This window comes from Gopherus flavomarginatus, chromosome 15 (genome assembly GCF_025201925.1).
Source record: "Gopherus flavomarginatus isolate rGopFla2 chromosome 15, rGopFla2.mat.asm, whole genome shotgun sequence".
In the NCBI taxonomy this organism is placed as follows: Eukaryota; Metazoa; Chordata; order Testudines; family Testudinidae; genus Gopherus; species Gopherus flavomarginatus.
Window position 1 is genome coordinate 10,446,536 of NC_066631.1, and position 20,965 is coordinate 10,467,500.

The 20,965-nt window shown below is 41.8% G+C and overlaps 1 protein-coding gene across 2 annotated transcripts in view; it reads left to right on the forward strand.

The window, feature by feature from the left end:
- Positions 1–20,373, forward strand: part of CCDC60 (coiled-coil domain containing 60) — a 105,030-nt gene extending 84,657 nt beyond the window's left edge. The window contains exons 8-16 of one of the 2 annotated variants that reach the window (XM_050924135.1): positions 451–709; positions 6,364–6,451; positions 7,519–7,605; positions 10,238–10,327; positions 10,929–11,018; positions 12,146–12,268; positions 14,961–15,092; positions 17,828–18,017; positions 19,598–20,373. In XM_050924135.1, the coding sequence (XP_050780092.1) occupies positions 451–709; positions 6,364–6,451; positions 7,519–7,605; positions 10,238–10,327; positions 10,929–11,018; positions 12,146–12,268; positions 14,961–15,092; positions 17,828–18,017; positions 19,598–19,705 (1,167 nt within the window). In that variant the 3' untranslated portion in view covers positions 19,706–20,373. The remainder of the gene's footprint in view (positions 1–450; positions 710–6,363; positions 6,452–7,518; positions 7,606–10,237; positions 10,328–10,928; positions 11,019–12,145; positions 12,269–14,960; positions 15,093–17,827; positions 18,018–19,597) is intronic. The other variant, XM_050924136.1, reaches the window with a different exon arrangement.
- The last annotated feature ends 592 nt before the right edge of the window (positions 20,374–20,965 follow it).

Here is a 20,965-nt window from a genome sequence, read left to right on the forward strand (position 1 = left end):
ATACATTCTGTTTTGATTATCAAGCGTGCAGATTTCAGTCTGCTGAGGTTTCATATTTCTGACACAGGAAATTGATTTCCAGGGTGTGGGAGAGGTGGAGGCTTGAACATTTATCACTGCAGCTTTGACCTTTTTCTCCCTGGAGGTGAAAACGTTGAGGATTTCTTTATTAGCAAACCTCTATGAATCTGCAGTGCTACTTGTTTGCAAAGTATACTGGTCCACTTGGCACCAATGCCAGAGCCAGAGAAAGTTGCAGGGAAAAACCCAAAATGAATGACACCCCAATTCAGCAGTTTAGCCAACCTGTTGAATTTGCTGCAGAAAATCTGCGTGGCGCAAAAAAGCCTAGAGGAATCCAGTATTAGCATTAGATATGGAAATACAGTGCACCATCCCTGTCAAACATTGTTATAACAATTCCCCTCCTTTATTTTCCTTCTGGGTAAGAAATCCTGCCAGAAAGCACCACGTAGTCAGCTTAGCAGGAAGACAAACAAGAAAACATCTATCATAAGCATCTCTCGGCTTAGTGGTCTGACCTCTCCCCATAGTCGAACTCCTCTGGGCAGCATAAGTTCCCTAGTCCCCAGCTCTGAAGACAATACCAATGTGAATACAGCTCCCATTGATGTCACCAAGGAATGTGAAGACAGTGAGTCAGTACAGAGCAAACAGACCAGAGAGGATGAAGAGCCTGTTTCCCACTGTAAGTTTCCTTTACTTGACTGCACAGTAACAAATGTATTTTCTTCAACAGTTGCCAAGAAGATCTTTATCTTAAAGATACTTCTGGCTGGAGTAGGTTGTATGACTTTGAGCAGGTCGCTTACCTCTCCATTCTTCCTTCTCTCTATCTGCAAAATGGGGGCAATAAAGCACAATCACAGGCGAGTATTAAGAGGCTTATTTAATTAATGTTTGTAAAGTGTTTTGCCATCCTCGGACAGATGGCACTACCAAAGTGCATGGGATTATTATATTGATCAGCACATAATGCTTTTCCCATAACCAGGTTTCTTATTTGCAATGAACACTACAATCACTGGACATGAAGCAAATCCTCACATTTTATTTGGCTTGTGCAAAGGGCTTCACAAAGTGGAATGCCCTTTTCATCTTTCCTGTCTGCTTTAAAGACAGAGGGAATCTATTCTAAAATTCCTTATGGATAAAGGACTGCATTGGCTTCATGTACCAGCAGGTGGGACAGTGAGGTGTCATTTCACTCATGCAATGTTGCCAGATGGGCAGAGAGGACTGAGGCACCTTCCTGGAAAATCATCAGAACTACTTTGCAGTTTTATATGATAATTCAAATTTTATTTGTCTGTATCAGTGCAGCCTTCAGCCATAGCATGCTGTGAGCTGCATTATAAGGTAAGTTTAACTCCTGCTTAAGTCCATTGATGTGCCATATGCACTGTCTATCCAGATGCTTTTTTTGTACTGATATACTGCAGGAGAAAACTAATTATCAATAATTCAGTTTGTTTTATTAATCTACATATTCATCCTGCTGCTTCATTTTTGAAGATTAATATTATTGGAGGAATTGGGTTTGATTTGCTAGATCATTATGTCCAGTTCTCAGTTGAGGTCAAATGTATGTGCCAGTAGGTTTGGACATCCCATTACTAAGTTCTAATACATCAAGAAAACCTGATTCACAGCATCAAAAGATTAATCCTCTTAGTTGTGTTATAAGGAAAAAAGTACTTTGCCGAAAGTGGGCAGGAGAAGGGACTGTGGCTCAGAAGATCATGGTACAATTTCTTTTCAGTAGCCCTCACTATGATGAAACAATTTGAAACCATTGTGAACGAATTGCTATGGATTTGCCATTGTTCAGCCTATCAAGTTATTCAGATGGCATACAATCCACAACTCGGCAGTTTTCAATAGAAGAGGTCTCACAAAAGTAGAATAACTTCTGTAGCAACCAGCTGACCCATGGTAATTCCCTATGGGGCAGCAGAACTACATAGATATTTCTTTAATTTGAGACTGTTTACTAATGTACACGTTACTCATGTATTAATGGCATTTATTTGTATTACCGTGGCAACTAGAGGCCCAAAACAAAACTGAGGCCCCACTGTGCGTGGTGCAGTACAAATACATAATATGAGACAGTCCATACCCCAAAGAGCTTACAAAATAAGGCGGACAAAGGCTGAGTGAAGAAACACGGGCACTGAGAGATGAAGTGACTTTCTCAACAGGTCAGTGGCAGAAATGAGAATAGAACCCAGCTGTCCTGGCTCCAAGGCCAGAACTCTGCCCACTGGACCACACTACTTTTTAGAGGAAGCAAAATAAATTGAACACACTGTTTTGTGAATTATAGGCAGTGCCCGATGTACTCTGGGCCAAAATAATGCTAAGCTCTGCAGCATTCAGGTATTGTGTTCAGAGGCAAAAAAGGAAATTCTGTATCAGCTTTAAGACATTTTCTTAATGATTTTGTTTTTTACCAAGTGAGCTCTGCAGAGGAATAATGTAATCCTGACTGTTCTTGGCGTTAATGATTCTGACATTGCACTCAGTTTACTTTCTGCTCCTGGGGGCAGGAGATAGACTTTTTACACGAGGGAAGGTATGAGAGAGAGAGTTGGTTTTTCACACTCAGGATGCAATTGAGGCTTTTGACAATGAGGAAGCGCTGCATCTTCACTTTCCCTCTCTCTTATGACCAACAGTGGAGATGATAGGAAGATTCTGGGGACTTTAATCTTCTAGACTTTAGTAACCCTCAACAGCACCCAGCCATTCGAATGTTCGCTGCTCCAATATCTACCGCAGATAGTAGTTTCATTTTTCTGCTAAAATTATCACACAAACTTATATTTACACTGTCATCATTAGGCTTCCAAGTTAATGTTCCACTGAGATGAATGGGAATGGCTGACACCTCAGAGTTATTGTTTCAGGTGGTCTGTTTGCGTGCTCAAAATGTCAACTTTCGGGTCACTTCCAAACTGTGAACCGGAGGTATTTTTCATATCTATAACAGCTAGAAATTTTAAAAAATAGAATAAAAACTCACTTTCTGCAGGACAACACTACAGCAGTGGATGGACTCTGAGGTAAATTCTGTAGCCACAGAATCATGTTAAACACAAGGATGCCTCAGAGCCAGAACAGGAACTGGATTAGAACAGCTCAACTGCCCCTGTAGCCTATTTCTCAAACAGCTCACGAGGCTCCCTATAACTCACACAGAAGTACCATTGAGATGACACATGTTTATTGGAAAACATGTGAGAAATATATTGCATTGGGCAACTAATCTGCAGATAAATTTGAACATGATTCTTACAGAGCGTTTTTATTTTGCTTCAGGATTGAGTCTATAATTTAATATGGAGCCATTTACCTGGCTATAATTTAGTTTGTATTGTTTTGTGACTGCTACTGTATCGAACCTGCGATTTCCAACATCACTGACTGGGTGAGGAACTACACTTGTCCAAAGGTTCTGTAAGTCACATCATGTTGAGAAGTCAGGCGTGGAAGCTGTCATCCTCACAGCTGTGGTATAACAGGCAGGTCAGTTCTAAGGTTGTCTAATTTATCAGTCAGGCTCCTTCTGGTTTGTCAAAGGTTTTACAAGTAGATTAGCATTTCAAGCTTGCTTTCTTTGCCACATCTAAAAACTTCTTTGAACGTATACCAACTGTATCAGCCCTGTTTTGAATAACACAGTATTAAACGTAATCCTAATTTTTCATGGTTACTGCGTAATGCATTATTTGTGCAAATCGTTTCAAATGCCAGACATTTACTTCCTATTGATGAAAAAAATATGCTGGACTGTATCTGAGAAATTAAATGCTAACAGGATTGCTTCTGCTTCTTTAACCAAGAAGTTAGTGGTGCAGTTCCCAGTCTTAGAAAAATACAAATTCCAAGGAAAAATTATACATATTTGCACAAGGGATCTTCATTATAAAGCTGCACTTTAATTGTAGGCGTTCCTCTGGTGTCCATCACTGTAGTAGCTGAGCCTCTCACATACATAACTGGATTTATCCTCATTAGGACCCTGTGAAGTACGTGAATGTCATTAACTCCATTTCACAGATGTGCAATGGAGGCACAGCATTTCAGCAGCTTTTCCCAGCTCAGACACAGAGTTGGTGGCAGAGCAGGGGTCCCAACCCAGATCTCCTGAGTCACAAGCCAGCATTCCCATCACAAGGCCAACCCTCTGTGCAGCTTTCTCTTTTCTAGTTAATGCTTAGCTAATTCACAGCAGCGCTGTGAGGTTTAATATTTGTAGAGCGCTTTGAAGATATACAAGCTAAGTACAGATATTATTCTCCCTATTCTTCAGATGGAGGAACTGAGGCAGAGGAACTGAGAGTCCAATCCCACAAAACGGTGAGCACATCCTAGCAGATGTGCATTGCCCTCCACTCCCATTGACTTTAATAGGAGTGACGGTGCTCAGCTTGGCAGGATCAGACCCCAAGGGTATGTCCACACTACAGTCAGAAGGCTGATTGCAGCATGTCTCCACATACCTGAGCTAGCTTTGATCTAGCTAGGCTCAGGTACTAATATCAGTGAAGCCACAGCACGTGGGCTTCAGTGCAGGCTAGGAACACAAGTATGTACCTAGGTACCTGGGTAGGCTTGTACAGCTTGCACTGAAGTCCAGGTTGCCATGGCTTCACTGCTATTGATACTCAGGCTAAAGCTAGATTGGCTGTGCCTACATATGTGCTATTATCACCCTTCCTCCCCTGATTGCAGTGTGGACATACTGCCAGGGCTCAGGCTGGAGCTCAGGCTCTGAAGCCAGAGAAGAGGTGGGTTTCACAACCTGAGCTCCATCTTTAGCCCAAACCTCTAAACAGCTATTTTTAGAGTCCTACCACAAGCCTGAGTCTGTAGACCTGGCCTCTGAGACTTGCTGCCTTTTTTTTTGCCATGTACACATGCCTTAAGAGTTGTACAAGGTCATAGTGAGAGTCCATGTTAAAATGAATCAGAAGTAGAACTCAGGACCTCCTGCCTGGGTGCTTAGAACTCTTTAAAATCAGACCACTTATTTAGATGCTTAAATATGGACATAACACCCTAACTATAGGAGCCAGTTTCTTCAAGTTTTGGCCAGTCAGGGTTTGTTTGAGAACAGATTAAGTCTGTGTGTGTTCTGTAACCTCCTCTGCAATATTTGAATAGGCCTTTATTACTGTATTTAGTAGCAGTTGTCATTTACATTACCACCCTGCTTGTTTCTGCATAGTGCTTTACTGGGGTTTAAGGAAAGGTCCCTACGTTGAGCAACATACAGTTAATTGACTTTAACTTCAAGGTGCTGGTTCCCTCCTACAAGGAGCTATGCCTCTCATTCCCCAGTGGAGCTTAGTACCTCCTAGGATATGTTCGGTACTTTGCAGGATCAGCTCAAAATTATATAGGTAATTCAATGACTAATAAGAACAGACCATAGTGGATGGTGTCTAGGGAGAGGGAATAGGGCTCCAGGCAGAAAACTGTATTGATTATATTATTGTATTTCTTGTGATGGGCTGTTTGTTTTGTTTAGCAGTTGGGCACCAAAGCAGCAGTGGTTTAGTGGTGGAAAGGTCCTCAAAGGAAGTGAGTTTTGAGGAGGAATTTGAAGAACATTGAGTTCATCTGGCACTCAGGGGGAGAAGGGCTATTCAAGGAATGGGAAAGCATGAGAACACACAGTCACAATGGAGAGAAGGTGGTAAAGGCAATAACACATTGAAAGTAGAGATCAACTGAAAGAAAAAAAAGGATGGAGTGATACTTGGACAAGCAGGTATGATGAAGTAAGGGCTTGTTGAGAATAAATCATCAGCTTTAAATGCATCATGGTAAGGATATAGCTCTCGTCAGATGTTAAATTCCATAGTTCATTTTAAAGAAGATTAAGTTGTGATGTTTACAAATATGCCCTAAGAATGCTAATAGCATCAGCATAGGAATTTGAAGCTGGCTTTGGGTACAGTTTGTTAAAAGTTGCCTACTTTTCTAATTCCTGCACAATAATTTTGGATAAACATTAAAGAAGTTAGCTAACTTCTCATTTGTTGTTTATTTCAGAGCCAAAGAACAGGGACCCACATTTCCAGTCGTGAATAGTGGTTTGGTATAATATATTTCAAATTCTGAGTGCCCAACTTGAGACATCTGAAATGAAGTGCTGAACCTCCTTCCTCTGAAAGTCAGGTCCTTCTAAGGTGTCTTAAATTGGGAAACCAAAATTGCTAATCAAAATCAAAACATGAGGCCAGTGTATGCAGCATTCCCTTCTAAAGAGAAGGAGCAATGGAGGGTCCAATGGGCACATTTTTATACCTGTGTTGGTTTTTTTATCAGACCTACAGAAATTACTCCAGACCATATATGAAGATGTGGCAAAGAATTTCAGTTCAGAAGATATTGTTAAGAAGACCAGACTGCACAGGTATGCTACATGATTGGATTCTACAAACCTAAGAAAGGCAGTTTACTATAATAGCGCTTACACTGTGCTGTTATATTTTCAGGATAGTTGCTGATTAAACTCAATATTCAGTGAATTTAGAGGACGTTGACATTTCTCTGTATAGGTGACAGAATGGCCCATTTGACTGTGCACAATAAATGTTTATTTTCCAGGTGGACACTCAGTGAATCCTTCTCTTACAACAAACCATTCATACAATGCCTGTATAAATAATCTACAGCAACTCTATAGAGAAAGAGGCCATTTTCTTCTCAATCTCTATTGAATTGTTTATGCTGCTACCATTGCATTTTCCACATGCTCCCCATAAAATTTCCAGTGAAACTTCTATCAAATGCACTCTGTAGTTATCCCTGGCTTTTAGAAATTTTCACTAGAGTAAACAATTAGTGCAGATCGATTTTATTCATTCTCATCGTGGTATTGAAGGCTTAGGTCACTTCAAAGAACCGCAAACTGAACATTTTCCAAACAATAGAGCCTAATATTGCTGTCACTTATAGGCATGCAATGTCACTGAGTCAGTGGCAGAACTTTTGTCTGCAAAAGACAAACAAGTAAAGAGAGTGGGACAACAGCATAAACCACATTTAAACTTTGTCCTAATGCTACCAGTAATAGTTGTGAGACTCAGTGAGAAGGACCTAGTCTTGACAAGGCTGTTGCAGGTGCTGTGATTTCTGCAACTCAGAACTGGAATCTGTGAATTTCCTGGCTGCTGTGGGTGTATGGATTATGTCTCCTTATTAATTTTCAAGTGTTTTTCTATCTAGTACTGTTTGTAAATACATATGGGCCAGATCCATAGCTGGTGTAACTTGGGATAGCTCCACTGAAGTCAGCAGAGCTACATCAAATCAAGCCATCTGAAGATCTGACCCACACATCTTTGGTTATAAAACCCCTAAGCTCTGCAAGAAGCCATGTCTCTTCTCTCGAGATTGACAATCAGCTCCAGCACCAGTGCTCATGCCCTGGAGAAGGTATATTCTGAACAGTTTCAAGGACATTGTCTTGCCTTCCAGTTCACCACCAGTATATCAAAGGAATGAGAGAACGAGCCTAACAGCCGTTAAGGACCAGGAGAGCATACTGGGACAGAGACCTAAAAGGTAGGAACGTTAAAAAAGACATAGTATGAGATATACAGTCATCTTCACAAGTGAAAAACAGCTCATAAAGTCACATTCATGAATTACACCCAGCTTGGTCTGCTGTAAGAGACAGGGGATTGGGGAAGCTGTATTATGCATCCCCAATTACTAGAGTTGTGCATTTTCAATAATGGAATTTTGGAATTGCTTTGGAATTTTGCTTTATGGCTCACACTAACATTAATAGGAGCCATGCAGCTGTGGCTGGAAATGTACCTTTGTGCATTCACATTCACTGGTAATCAAGATGAAACATGGTTTAATCTCTCCACTTTCAGGCCAGCTAAAACTGTGTGGAGTAAGACCCATTTATTGTCAGAGGATGTCTCCCACAATTTGCCAGCATTGGGAATGTGACACTGAGACCTTATGGGGCAAGAATGGTACATGGAACAGCACTGATCCGCTCTCAATTATTCTAGTATATAGAATTATTGAAATGTAGGGCTGGAAGGGACCTTGAGAAGTCTTCATGTAAAACTAGACCATCCTGATAAGTATTTGTCAAAATTGTTCTTTCAAACCTCCAATGACTGATATTTCACAACCTCCCTTGAAATCCTATTCCAGAACTTAACTACACCTGTAGTTAGAAAGTTTGCTTCCTAATATCTAACCTAAATCATCCTTCCTGCAGATTAAACCCATTACTTTTTCTCCTACCATCAGTGGGCATGCAGAACAATTGATCACCATCCTCTTTCTCACAGCCCTCAACATATTTGAAGACTGTTATCAGGTCCCCCCCTCAGTTTTCTTTTCTCAAACCTATACGTGCCTGTTTTTTTTTTAACCTTTCCTACATAGATCACGTTTTCTAAATCTTTTATCATTTTTGTTGCTCTTCTCTGGAGTATCTCCAATTTTTCCACTTCTTTCCAAAAGTGTAGCAGTCAGAATTGGAGAAAGTACTCCAGCTGAGGCCTCACAAGTAGCATGTAGAGCAGGATAGTTACCTCCTGTGTCTTATATACGACAGTCCTGTTAATACAACCCAGAATGATGCTAGCCTTTTTCGCAACTGGATCACATTGTTGACTTGTATTCAATTTGTGACTCGCTATAACCCTCAGATCCTTTTCAGAAGTACTACAGCCTAGCCAGTTATTCCCCATTTTGTAGTTGTGCATCTGATTTTTCCTTCCTCAGTGTAGTGCTTTTCTCTTATTAAAATGTGTCTGGTTGAATTCAGACCAGTTCTCCAATTTGTCAAGGTCCTTTTGAATTCTAATCTTGTCCTCTAAAAGTGCTGGCAACCCCTTCCAGCTTTGTGTCATTTTAAGATTGTATAAGCATACTCTGCATGCCATTATCCAAGTTATTGATGAAAATATTGACTATTAACAGAACCAGGACTGATCCCTGTGGGAGCCCACTAGAAATGCCCTCCCAGTCAGGCAGTGAACTGCTAGTAATTACTCCTTGATTACGGTCTTTCAACAAGTTGTACACCCACCTGATAGTACTTTAATTTAGATCACATTGCTCCAGTTTTCTTAGGAGAATATCATGTGGGACTGTGTCAGAAGCTTTACTGAAATCAAGAAATATCAGATCTACTGCTTTCCCTGCCCCATACCAGTAGGCCAGTGTGTGGTGTTGAGAATTATTTCTCACACTTAACACATGATGATTATTGTGTTGAATTTACCTCTGAAATTGGAAGGTGGTGGCCTGAACTAGAGGCAATTTGGGCCTGTCCATTATAATTGCACTGGCAAAGTGCTCACTTCAGGGTCTTTTAAGACCAGAAATGGTGAGAGTTTGTCAGAAGGTAGGAATTCCCTACTACAGAGGGTGTTTCAGTAGCTGTCTGCCAGTCCTGTTCAACTGCTTTTGTCACTACACTGTGTCTCATCTAAGAAACAGATGATGGGGGCTTCTATTTGAGATTTATTCAGACCCAGGCTAAATGATTGGCTTAATTAGCTATTAACTCAATAACTCTTGTTAGGCTATAATTCTGTTACAGGCAGGACGTGTGTATCTATGCAGCATCTCCAAGCTCATTTTTGAGTTAGGTTGTGATGGAATCTGACGTGTAATGTGAATTTGTCAGTGATAGGAGGAACAAGATGCCAGCAGTCTTCCAACTCTCTCTCCCTTTGGATTGACTAACAGGGAAAAAAGGAGATCAAGCTGCCTTGTTCTTCTCCTCCTCACCTTTCAGGAGCCACTGTCTCTGTCAAAGCAAGAGGGAACATACCACCACTGGGCCTCTGGCTAGATCTACTGCTGCCACTAAACCAGGAAAGAAGAGGGCCTGTAATGTCCCAGCCCTCCACTGAATCTAATTCCATGTATCAGTTTGTCCCGGTTTCTGTAACCAGTCACCAGTTCTGTGGTGGGTTCCACACTACAGACTCAAAGAACACAAGACACATGTTATAATCTGACATTTACTGCAATATTTTTTCCCTCGGTCTGAGGTAAAGGGGAGAGAAATATCAAGTATAAATCTTATCTCTGGATGGCTCTGAATAAGTCTGTCATATTGGGAGTAATTCATCAGTGCCAGCAGGATGTTTCATATGCTGGAGAAGGCATAGTTTGTACATTTTTAAGGATCTTGTCTTGTCTTGTCTTGTAGTTCACTATTGGTGACTCTGAAGGATGACAATGTAAACACAACATCCAAGTACCAAGAGAGCTTAACATCACTGGACCAGAGGCCTAAAAGGTAGCTGTAATTACAGAATCTAAGCATGTGGCATGTAGTATGCTCCATGCAATCAGCTTCACATGTGGAAAGCGTATGGCATGCACATGACAGATAGCATCTTATTGTTATAAGAGCATGGTGAGTTGATGAAATCCTGCTTTCTGACCGTTACTGATTTGCTATACATTTTGTAAAGTATCAGAGGGATAGCCGTGTTAGTCTGGATCTGTAAAAAGTAACAGAGTCCTGTGGCACCTTAAAGACTAACAGATGTATTGGAGCATGAGCTTTCGTGGGTGAATGCCCACTTTCGTCACCCGCAAAAGCTTATGCTCCAATACATCTGTTTAGTCTTTAAGGTGCCACAGGACTCTTTGTTATATATTTTGTATTATGTTTTCAATACAGTGCATGGGGATTTGCCTTGGGTTTTGTACTAACATCACTGAGAGTTGTGCACCTAAATTTCGACGTTGACCTTGAATTTTCCATTTTCAAGCAAGATACCTCTGGTTGACATCATAACTGCTTATCATCTCGGAAATGGTCTACCCCGGTTACGGTGTCTGGGTTTGCAAGGCATACTGTGCTATCTTAAGGGGATTGTTTTTTCTTGCAGTTCACTGTCTGTGACTCTGAGGGAGGACAAAACAACCACAGCAACCTTTAAGGAAGAGGAGAGCACAAAGTACATAAAGAGGCCTAAAAGGTACATAGCATGCTGAATGCAATGCTCATGAGAGGCATTCATGTGGAAAGCAAAACTCTGCTAGAGTATGTGTACTATTTGATACACAAACTGCTCAGTTTCCATGCAATACCATGTGGATTTTGTCATATGACTCCCACGTACATTAATGTGAGTTGTGAAGCCAAATCTATGGATTTTGCCTTAACTACTTACCCGTCTGTGTTTAATTCCAATACTGGGCAAAAAAGAAAAAAAAGCCTAGTTAACCTTACCAGTTGCAGATTAGATGAAAGAGTGTGAGATCATAACCATTTATTAGCAAAGAGGCTGCCTGTCCTCTTCACGGTGTCTGGTATTATTTGCAATTTGAAGTCTGCTCTTTATTTATATTTCATGTAGTTTTGTTTCTGTTCCCTGTTTTGGATGATTTCTGTAACTAACCAACACGGTGCAAATTATGAATTTTTCAAATGAATCTGCAACTAGAAATTTGCTGTCCATTAATATTTCAAAATTCAAGCTAGCAATTTGTGGTTTGTGAATATTCCTGCTAGTTAATCTCAAGCACTCGATTTGTCACCCCCAGAAGCAGGGCCGGCTCTAGCCATTTCGCCGCCCCAAGCACGGCGGCACGCCGCGGGGCGCGCTCTTTCACTCACCAGTCCCGCGGCTCCGGTGGATCTCCCGCAGGCGTGCCTGCGGATGCTCCATCGGAGCCGCGGGACCAGCGGAGCCTCCGCAGGGACACCTGCGGGAGGTCCAGCGGAGTCGCCTGCCGCCCTCCCGGCAACCGGCAGAGCACCCCGCGCGGCATGCCGCCCCAAACACACGCTTGACACGCTGTGGCCTGGAGCCGGCCCTGCCCAGAAGGATGAACACTAAGAGGTTGTGTATGTGATGAAGAGATTTGTCTTTGAATTCAAATGAATATTTGCAGACCATTTTTTTTCTAGTATTTGTTCCATTCTAAACCCAGCTCTGTACTCCTTCATTTGCATGTTTATGACCAGGAATGTCCTAACTTTTAGTCATCTGAGAGCTGAGGCTTTCAATGCACATCACTTTACAAAACTCTGTGTTCTGAGCTGCCAAGCACTGTTTCAAAGAAATTAATAACCATGGTGTTTGTGTGCTTTCTCCTGCAGCTCACATGCCAGCTATTTCATTCAAAGTAAATATAATTTGTGTGCTGAGATGAGGCAGAAGTTCTCTGCAGTAGCTGAAGAAGCAGCTTTTTGTTTGCATGACAACCTGGAGATCCTTGAACGGTAAGAACTTGAATGCTTGCTGTCAGCTGTCAAAGCACTGCATGCCTCACTTCTGTAACGTATTTAGGACATGCTCTCAAACTTTTTAGAGATGGGTTTGCTAACTTCAGTGGAGTGGTACCAGAGTAAAGGCATATGGAGTATATGCCCAGCTGATTATATGGGTACCCATGCAAGGATGTACACTCTAGGCCAAATATTCAAGCCACTGTGCTGAGATTTGTCTGTATGATTCTTAAGGACATTGCACAGAATATTTATCTTTACAGGCACTGGGAAAAAGTTCCCCCAAACTTCAGAGTCCATTGTCATCTTTACATTCTACCCAGTTGATTCAGTGGAATCAGCAACATTCAACGGTATATCTTTAATTAACATTTCCAGGCTGAAGACAGCCTTCCTAGTTTGTCACACAAACCTCTTAAACTGCTGCTGAGGTTTCAAATTTCAGTCTAACCCTTGGTCCAAGAATCCCAGTCCCCCTATGTCATCGCATTCCTTCTCAGATCTGAACCTTAGAGTTCAGAAAATGAGATACTAGCACCTGAATCCTCTATGCTTAATTACCAGCTTAGATCTGATAGCCCTGCCACCACCCAAAAATATAGTGTTTTGGGGCACTCTGACCTCCCCAACCTTCCCTGGGACCCCAAGAACCCAGATCCCTTGGGTTCTTAAAACAAGGAGAAATAAACCATTCCCCCACCTTTTCCCCCTCCCAGAATTTCCCTCCCTGGGCTATCCTGAGAGATACTGATCCAACCTCTTAAATCACCATACAGAGAAGCATCTCCCTTCCCTTCCACCAAGAGGCAAACAGATTCAAGGAAACAAAGAGAGATTCTATCTCTCCCCCTCCCGTCCTGGTGAGTAATCCCAATCCCCTGGACTAAAACAAGGAAAACAAAACAAAATCGATCAGGTTGTCTAAAAAGAAATCTTTTAATAAAAGAAAGGAAAACTAAAGAATTATCTCTGTAACTTCAAGATGTAAATATTACAGGGTCCTATAGCTTACAGACACCAGAAAGAGACTTTCCCCCCAGTACCAATACAAATCAAAATATTCCCAGCAACTACACATATAAAAGTTAACCAGCCGGATCCACAATTGCAAATAGAGTAAAACAATCAAAAAACCTAAACCACCTGTTTTTACTTACTATTAGAAAAGAAACTTAGAGAGCCTGTAGTAATGTCTGGTCTCGCTCAGACCCTCCGAGAGAAGAACCCACAACGGACAAAGAACACACACAAAAGCTTCCCTTCACCCAAATTTAAAAGTATCTTGTCTTCTGATTGGTCTTCTGGTCAGGTGTCCCGTTCTCTGCTTGTAACCCTTTACAGGTACAAGAGACATTAACCCTTAACAATCTGTTTATGACACCCTAGCACAGCACATTTGGAGTGTTGGTTTTACTTACTTTTGAAGCTAATCCTTGTTCTCCCAAAGAACAGCTATTCAGTCACCCCAAATTACAGCCAATCCGCACATGATCTGTAGGGTCATCCATCATCGCTGTGTAGATCACTGTCCTTTCACATTACTGAGCAGTTCTACTGTCTACAGTTGCAGCCGCCTGTCTCATGCGTAGAACAAGTGAACAGCCTTCTTCCAGGCCATCTTCAATACTGGTCCATTGATCAGCCGGCATTGGTCATCCTTTCCTCTAGAAAGACTGAAATGTTTCACCTATGACTCATCTGAGCTCTATAGGCGTAGAAAATAAGAAACCCTGAGATCTCTCTCCACATAGTTATTTTAAAGGGCAGTATCCCCAATTTCTCCTCCCACCGCACCACTCTTACATTCACACCTCTACTGGTATGTTAGAGCCTCTCCAGAGTCCCAAAGTATTTTCCCTGCCACCTCCCATAAGCATCCATTGTGACTGCATGAAGAATTGACTGATTCTTGGCTCTTTCAGGATAAAAGAACAAATCGGACCCTATCTAATTACCTGAAACCATTCCACCTTCGCTATAAACTCATAAAATCTCACACGCATAGCAGGGTAGCTCAGTATTTGGATGAGAAGACTCTGAGGATCACCTAGATGTGACAGGAACTAGTGGTAGTAATTCAGTAAATGGCACTCTATTGGCTGAGTTCATCCTAAACCAGTGTCCCATTGTGATGATGTTGGGAACTGTGCTGCTGGAGAAGCTGCTTTTGGATGGGAAGAGAAGCAGAGGTCTGGACTACTTGTGGTCATTATAACTGGATGGGGCTTTTTGTAGGATATGGCATATTAGTGCGGTATCCTGGACAAAATACCAACTCAGGTAATTAAATTCTGCCTATTCTCCATAGGGTTTCAGATATTTAAAATACTGTTCTTTCTTCCTGCCCTGAGTTATGTAGTATTGCAGTATGCTCTTAAATACCAGATACTTTACTACTCAGAGGTGGCTGCATTTCAATGTCAGATTATTTGATCCTTAAGTATATACTTTACCTAGCTCACTAAATTGATGGAGGCTTTAATTAATTGTTAGTAAATCATTCGGAGAGACTTAATTTATAAAGTGCTATCAAAGTGCAAAATATTACTGGTATCCATGGCCTGAACATGCTCTATTCTTCTCATCTCATTGCCTTCCGCCATCCTAGGTATCTTCCCAACTAACGTTCAATCAGAATGTTAATTTTTAAAATATACAGTTTTAATTTTTTGAAGTTTATTTGTAGGAGGCGGGAGGAGAAGAGTTCTCAGAAATACCAGTCTTTAAAAAACATCACGTATTTTGAGAGAGACCTAGAAAGAATGAGACAGTGTGGCCTGAGAGCTGAAAGAGAACATGATGAAGATGAACGCAACTGGTAAGGAAGGAAGAGCTAAACACACCCCAGAGCATTTCCTCTAGGACCAAAAGCTCTTCTTTATTTTCAGATTTTTTTTTCTATAAAACCAAAAGAAAATCATCTTAGAAACTAGTAAACCCTCTTAAATACCATTGCTCAGGGCTTGATTTTACCACCCTTATAAACACTGTCTAAGTGAAGATGCAACAATGATATCCAGGACCAGATTTCACCTTGTGTTGCAAATCTTCTTGGTGAAGATGGGAGGAGAGAGGGTGTAAGTAGCCTGTTTCCATTTTAAAAAGGTCTGATGCCTCCAGACAATTGCATCTCCTCTCCATCTCCAGCGTATGGCCTTATAGGAGGCATAAGTTTGCAAAACACTTTGGGATCCTTGGGATGACAGGCACTCTAGGCGTATACATAATGTGGTGTTGGAAATGAAAACTTGTGTTCCTATTAGCAATGTTGATGATGGAAAGGACTTTGCCTCCAGCCGTCTACCCATTACACACGTTTGAAGAACATTTCCCCGCTAGTGTTTATAAACTGCACCCAGATATCAACTTCATCCTTCCCAGGGGCAAAAGGCATCATCACCATGAGATAAGTAGGCACCTCTCAATAAAGCACTCCTGCAGAGCTTCCAGCCTTTGATGATGGGAATTAGATTAGCTATATTGCACAGCACAGAAAATAGGGCTGCTGTGTCAGTCTTCCCTTAGTAAATCAAGTGAAGTAAAGTGGCGACAGATTTTTTGAGTCGAGAGTCTACATTCCAGATTCTCAACTGACCCTAACTGAGAATGCATTAGAAGCGAATGGTGATCTATTTAGAAAAGCTGCATTCTGCATTGTAGCACAAACTTGCCCCACCTGCCTCCCAAATCAAAGGCCTGGTCTAAGTTTGGAAGCTGTACCACTATAACTGTTGACTAGGGGTGTGATTTTATTTTACTGCTTTAATTGTATCTGTACAAGCCAAGGGTGGATGTATTTATACAAGTATAAAGGAGCCTTATAACAGTATCGCTGTTCCCATGCAAGAATATTTGTTCTGGTGTAAAGCACCTTTATAATAATAAAACTGCATCCACACTAGGGCCAGGTCTATACTGAAAAGTTTTACTGGAATACCTTATGGTTAGGGAGGGGGTGATTTATTATTTTTTAAGCAACATGGCTATGCCAGTAAAAGCTTCAGTGTAGGTACAGTTATAGCTCTAAAGAGCCTGATCTACACTACGAAGTTTTGCTAGCAGAGCTCTGACAGGTAGGAGTATGGAAAAAATCACACCGCTAGCCATGCAGCTGTGTCGGGACAACCCCTGGTGTAGACACAACTAAGATGACCGAGTGCTCCTGCCAGCTTAGCTAATGTCATTCGGAGAGGTGGTGTCACTATGCAGAAAGAACTCCTTCTGCTGGATATGCTGTAGCTCCTCTAGGGGGCTCCGCTGGTCTAGCTACACTCGCCCAGGCTCAGTGTGTTGATTAGCCCCAATTTTGCTTATATTGGGGCAACCAGCATAAGCTGTGCTGATTATAAGCACTTTTATACAATCATCACTGTGTCCATGCTAAAGGATCTTTGCCCATTTCACTTTACTGCTATAACGATATTGACAAAACCCTCCTAGTGTAGACAAGGCCTAGGGAGGTTGTACTACTTTACCTATGCCAGCATGCTTAAAATGGGATAACTTTCTAGTGCAGTGTTTCTCGAAGTGAGGAAGAGGAGGGGCAGGGTTGGAGCAGGGGATGGGGCAGGGTGGGGCCTTGGGGGAAGAAGTGGAGTGGGGGCAGGGCAGGGGATTTTGGGGGTCCCTGGAAATTTTAAATTAAAATGGGGGTCCTCTGGTTGCTAAAGTTTGAGAACCGCTGAATAGACAAGGCCTAAACTGTCTCCCCTTATTGGTTCTGGGAAGAACCTCCTCTGGCTGCTGACATACTGTTACGTCTTCAGCTGGTGGGATACCATGCTTGCTGCTAAAGACTAGTTGATGTGCTGGCAAATTCCAGACCTGCAGGGGACAAGGGAAAAGCCACCACACTTCCACAGACACATACAGTCTGGAGGGATTGGAAACATCCGTCTCCAGGGCTGTCAAAGCAGCACTAAAAAAATTTACACAGGACATTAAAAAAAAAATGTGTCTTTTCACAAGAGCTTTATTGATATTGTAATGTATAATTCTCCTCTTGAGTCTCCATATTCAGAATGAAATGGCAAAGACTGAAAGTTACAAGCACACTCTCACGTCAGTAAGATTTATCTCAGCACGTACTGGGGAAAAAATATGATGACAGCAAGGGGAAAAGGGACAGTAAAGAAAATCAGAAAGTGTGTCAGATCAGGCTGTGATTGCTTCGGAAAATCTATAGAGGCTAAATGAGAGAGAAGAGATGAACAGGGCAAATCAGAAGTAAAATGGAAACATTTGTCAGTATTTTATTGTTTGCCTTTACACCAAAGGTTTGTCATCCGGAATGTAAATGACTCATCAGGGGATCTCTTTTTAATGTCGTACAAAGGAAGCTGGGTGCACAGTCCTGTTAACAATAGAAACAAAGCTTCTTTGCATCATTCCCTGGCATGTAATGCTCAGTGAAGCTTCCCACAAAGACATTTTTTCTCACATTCTGTAAGGGGGGAAAGGAGGGGCAAATAAATCAGGTAAGTCTGAGGTGCCCAGCAGTGTAAACATCAGTTTCAAGGACATTTATTTCAGCTCTGCCCTGCTCTATTACAGGTTTTCCAGTTTGCTGTCCAGAATCCCGGATGCTGTGAAGAATGACAATCACACACAGAGAATCTTAAAGAAACTGGAAAAGTTTGGCAAGAACCCAGATGTAAGAATCCGTCCCACCACCTTTCTGAAGGTGCTGAGTGAACTACGTGTATGGGAGTTGTGTTCTCCAGACATCTGTGCAGCCGTGGAGGTGATGAGAGTCCATTTGTTGGTGGTCTAATCCTAGGGGGGATGGAGAGGGTAGGCATCCTGCAGTGTGATTTACCCAATGGAAGGTTACAAAGATGCATGATTTGGGATAATGGAGCCACGTCCCTGCAAAACGGGGATCGTAATATCCACCTTTGTACAGCCCTTTAAACTCTTTGGGTAAAAAGTGTGACATAACTGAGAAGTGTTAATGATTATTGTTTTGTTGGTATTTCATCACTGATTTTATTTGCTGCTAGAGTGAAAGTGACAGCAGGTTAGTATAAGTGGTTAGAATACATGGAGAGGGACATTCAGTTGTGCTGTGCCCGGGACAGGCTTGTATTTCACAGATGTGATGTGTGCCAGGCATGAGAGAATAAGAAGCACACTCGAGAACTGTGAAATCTGCAGATTTATTTGAAGAGGCTTCAGCAACATGTGAATAAAAGCTGCTCCGGTTATGTGTAAAGAACTACTCAAGTGGCTCCAGTAAAGGGCGCTAGAAATAATTTGCATAAGGGAAAGAAGAAAGAGAGAGAGAAGGAAAGGTGGAAGGGGGAAAGGAGAGGTTATGTTAAATATAGATTGTGGATGCTAAATAAGTAACTTACTGTAAACAAGGCAATGATGCCACCTAGTGGTTTCTGTTATCACAGCCCTTTCCTCTTCTGGTTACAGTATCAGCCAAAAACCCTCAGCGTTAACATGTTAAATAACAACACACACAAGCTGCTCAGCGACATCAGATAAACTATACATATTAGAACTATACGCACCTATACACAAACTAGACACATCTGTGTCATGAGATAAAAAGGCCAAGTTCTTCCAACACCTAGAAAGCGTGGAGATAGTTTAACTGCCCTTCTTGGTGACTTACGAAAAGGTAACCATTGTCTCCAGAGCCCTGCCTCATGTAATCATACCAGACCTCCCACACTAAAGCCAGGTAGGCACCCCTTGCCATCATGCACACTTCATGAAGCCTAGAATTCTCTGTTGCCTGCCAGTTATTCTGTGTCTCTTTATCTTTGATAGCGGCTTCCACTCTGTGCCCTTTGCCTGCTCTTCCTTCACACTAGTGTTAGGAATGGCACCTAAAACATAAAGCTACTAATGCTGCTGATTTCTGTTTCCAGCCTCTTCTACCTTCTCCACAAGCATCCACAGATGGATCTGATAAAGGCAGTGGGAGTATTTCAGGAAAAGGAAAAAACCCATTTAGTGTCAGCTGCCTGATGGTGCTCCAAACTAACACTTTGATTCATCTTTTAAGCCAATTTAATGTAACACAACTCTGGGTAAAGGAAAAGCTTTACACTTTATACAACCTTAGCTCTGCAGGTTTTAGGGTGTAAATAATACTGAAGATCATAGGGGCTTCAATTTTTAAATTTAATTTTAATTAACATGCACTATTATAGAAACTTGTATTAAAAGACTTACCTCCCTTTGCATTTTTATCGCACCAGTCTAAAGGAGGTTAACATGCTAACAGTTTGCAAGCTCTGTGGTGGTTGTCCCATAGTCAGATGGTATGAGTATCTGTGCCAAGGAAAATGCCTCTTTATTTTTCAGTTTGTGCGTGAAAATATTGTTCAGATGCCAGAAGAGGATTACAAAGCATGGCTTCAGACACGAGTCAGAATCCCCAGAAGAGCTCATAGTGCTCCACCCTTGTGCTGAAAGGTCAAAGGAGCTGGTTTCCTGGTCACAAGAGGGAAGTGCTGGTGCTTTGAACAGAGATCTGGTTCCTGGTAGATCTGCCTGAATGAGGGCTGGGGAAAAAAATGTTGGAAACAGCTCCAATTGTGTATGCTGGGTCGCTACTGAAATGTGTAACTCCACAATGCTCATCTTAACACCAGCCCATATTTACCAAGTGACCACCAAGAAAGAGAAACCAAACACTGCAGTTCCTTTCCAGGTAGCCTCATGGCCCCTGCAGCAAGAGCTCGCTCTCAGGTTTTCATGTAGAATTAAGACAAGTTGTAAATCACAATATCATACAAGTGCTTCAGAAACACTCCTCAAAAGCAATGGAGAACTGAGAATCAGCAACACCTTTTTATTGGCTCACTTTTTTCCATTATAGAACCTTCTGCTTTAGATGTTTCGATAGAGAAAACCGATCTTAGTTGTTACAGTCTGTTCTATGCTCCAGTTTTGCTATCTTGCCCTTGCTTTAAAAAAAAAATAATCCCCAGCACTGGAATATTTTAAGCTTTGAGCCAAATCCTTTCTGTGTTCGTTTTTGTATCTTAGTTAAGATGTTTGAGTTGGTTCTATACAATTATTTTAGGAATATCCATGTTGCATTGATTGTGCTGTATTAAAATCACTATTCAAGTGTTCTGCATTCTGGGGTGCTTTTCTGTAATTGTTCATTTTCCAGTTGTGATTGCCAAAAGCGGACAGATGTCTTTTCACCTGCTCTTCTGAGCACTCAGTTCTCATCAGTCCGCTGTTCTCTAAGAGGGTAGAATGACTCCTCCTCAGCAGGAGAGGGGACTAAAGAGAATATGACTGAGTTACCCCTCCAAGGACATTTCACCCCCCCAGTTTGACTCATCAGTGCTATCCCTGGGCACAGGAGTGCGATGGCAGCACAAGGTGTTAATTCTCTGTAATTCCTAGACACTGCAGCTCTTCCCATTAATAGTAAATCTGGTGTTTTGGTGACTAAGCCTGAAATAAGAAAAAAGCCACTGGGCTTGGGATTTCCAGGCCTTCTCAAAGTTTCCGGCAGCACATCTGGTTATGCAGAATCCTAGAGTTCAGTTCATCTTCCAGCCACAAAACGAAGGAAAACAAGACTAAAATCAGGATCCAGGTCAGTACGATGATCATTGAATGTCAGTAATGCTTTGTTAGTGAACGTGTGATAGAATGGCCTGGCTATTTTACCCTCCTTAGAATCTGTAAATATGGCTTGTGTTACACTGT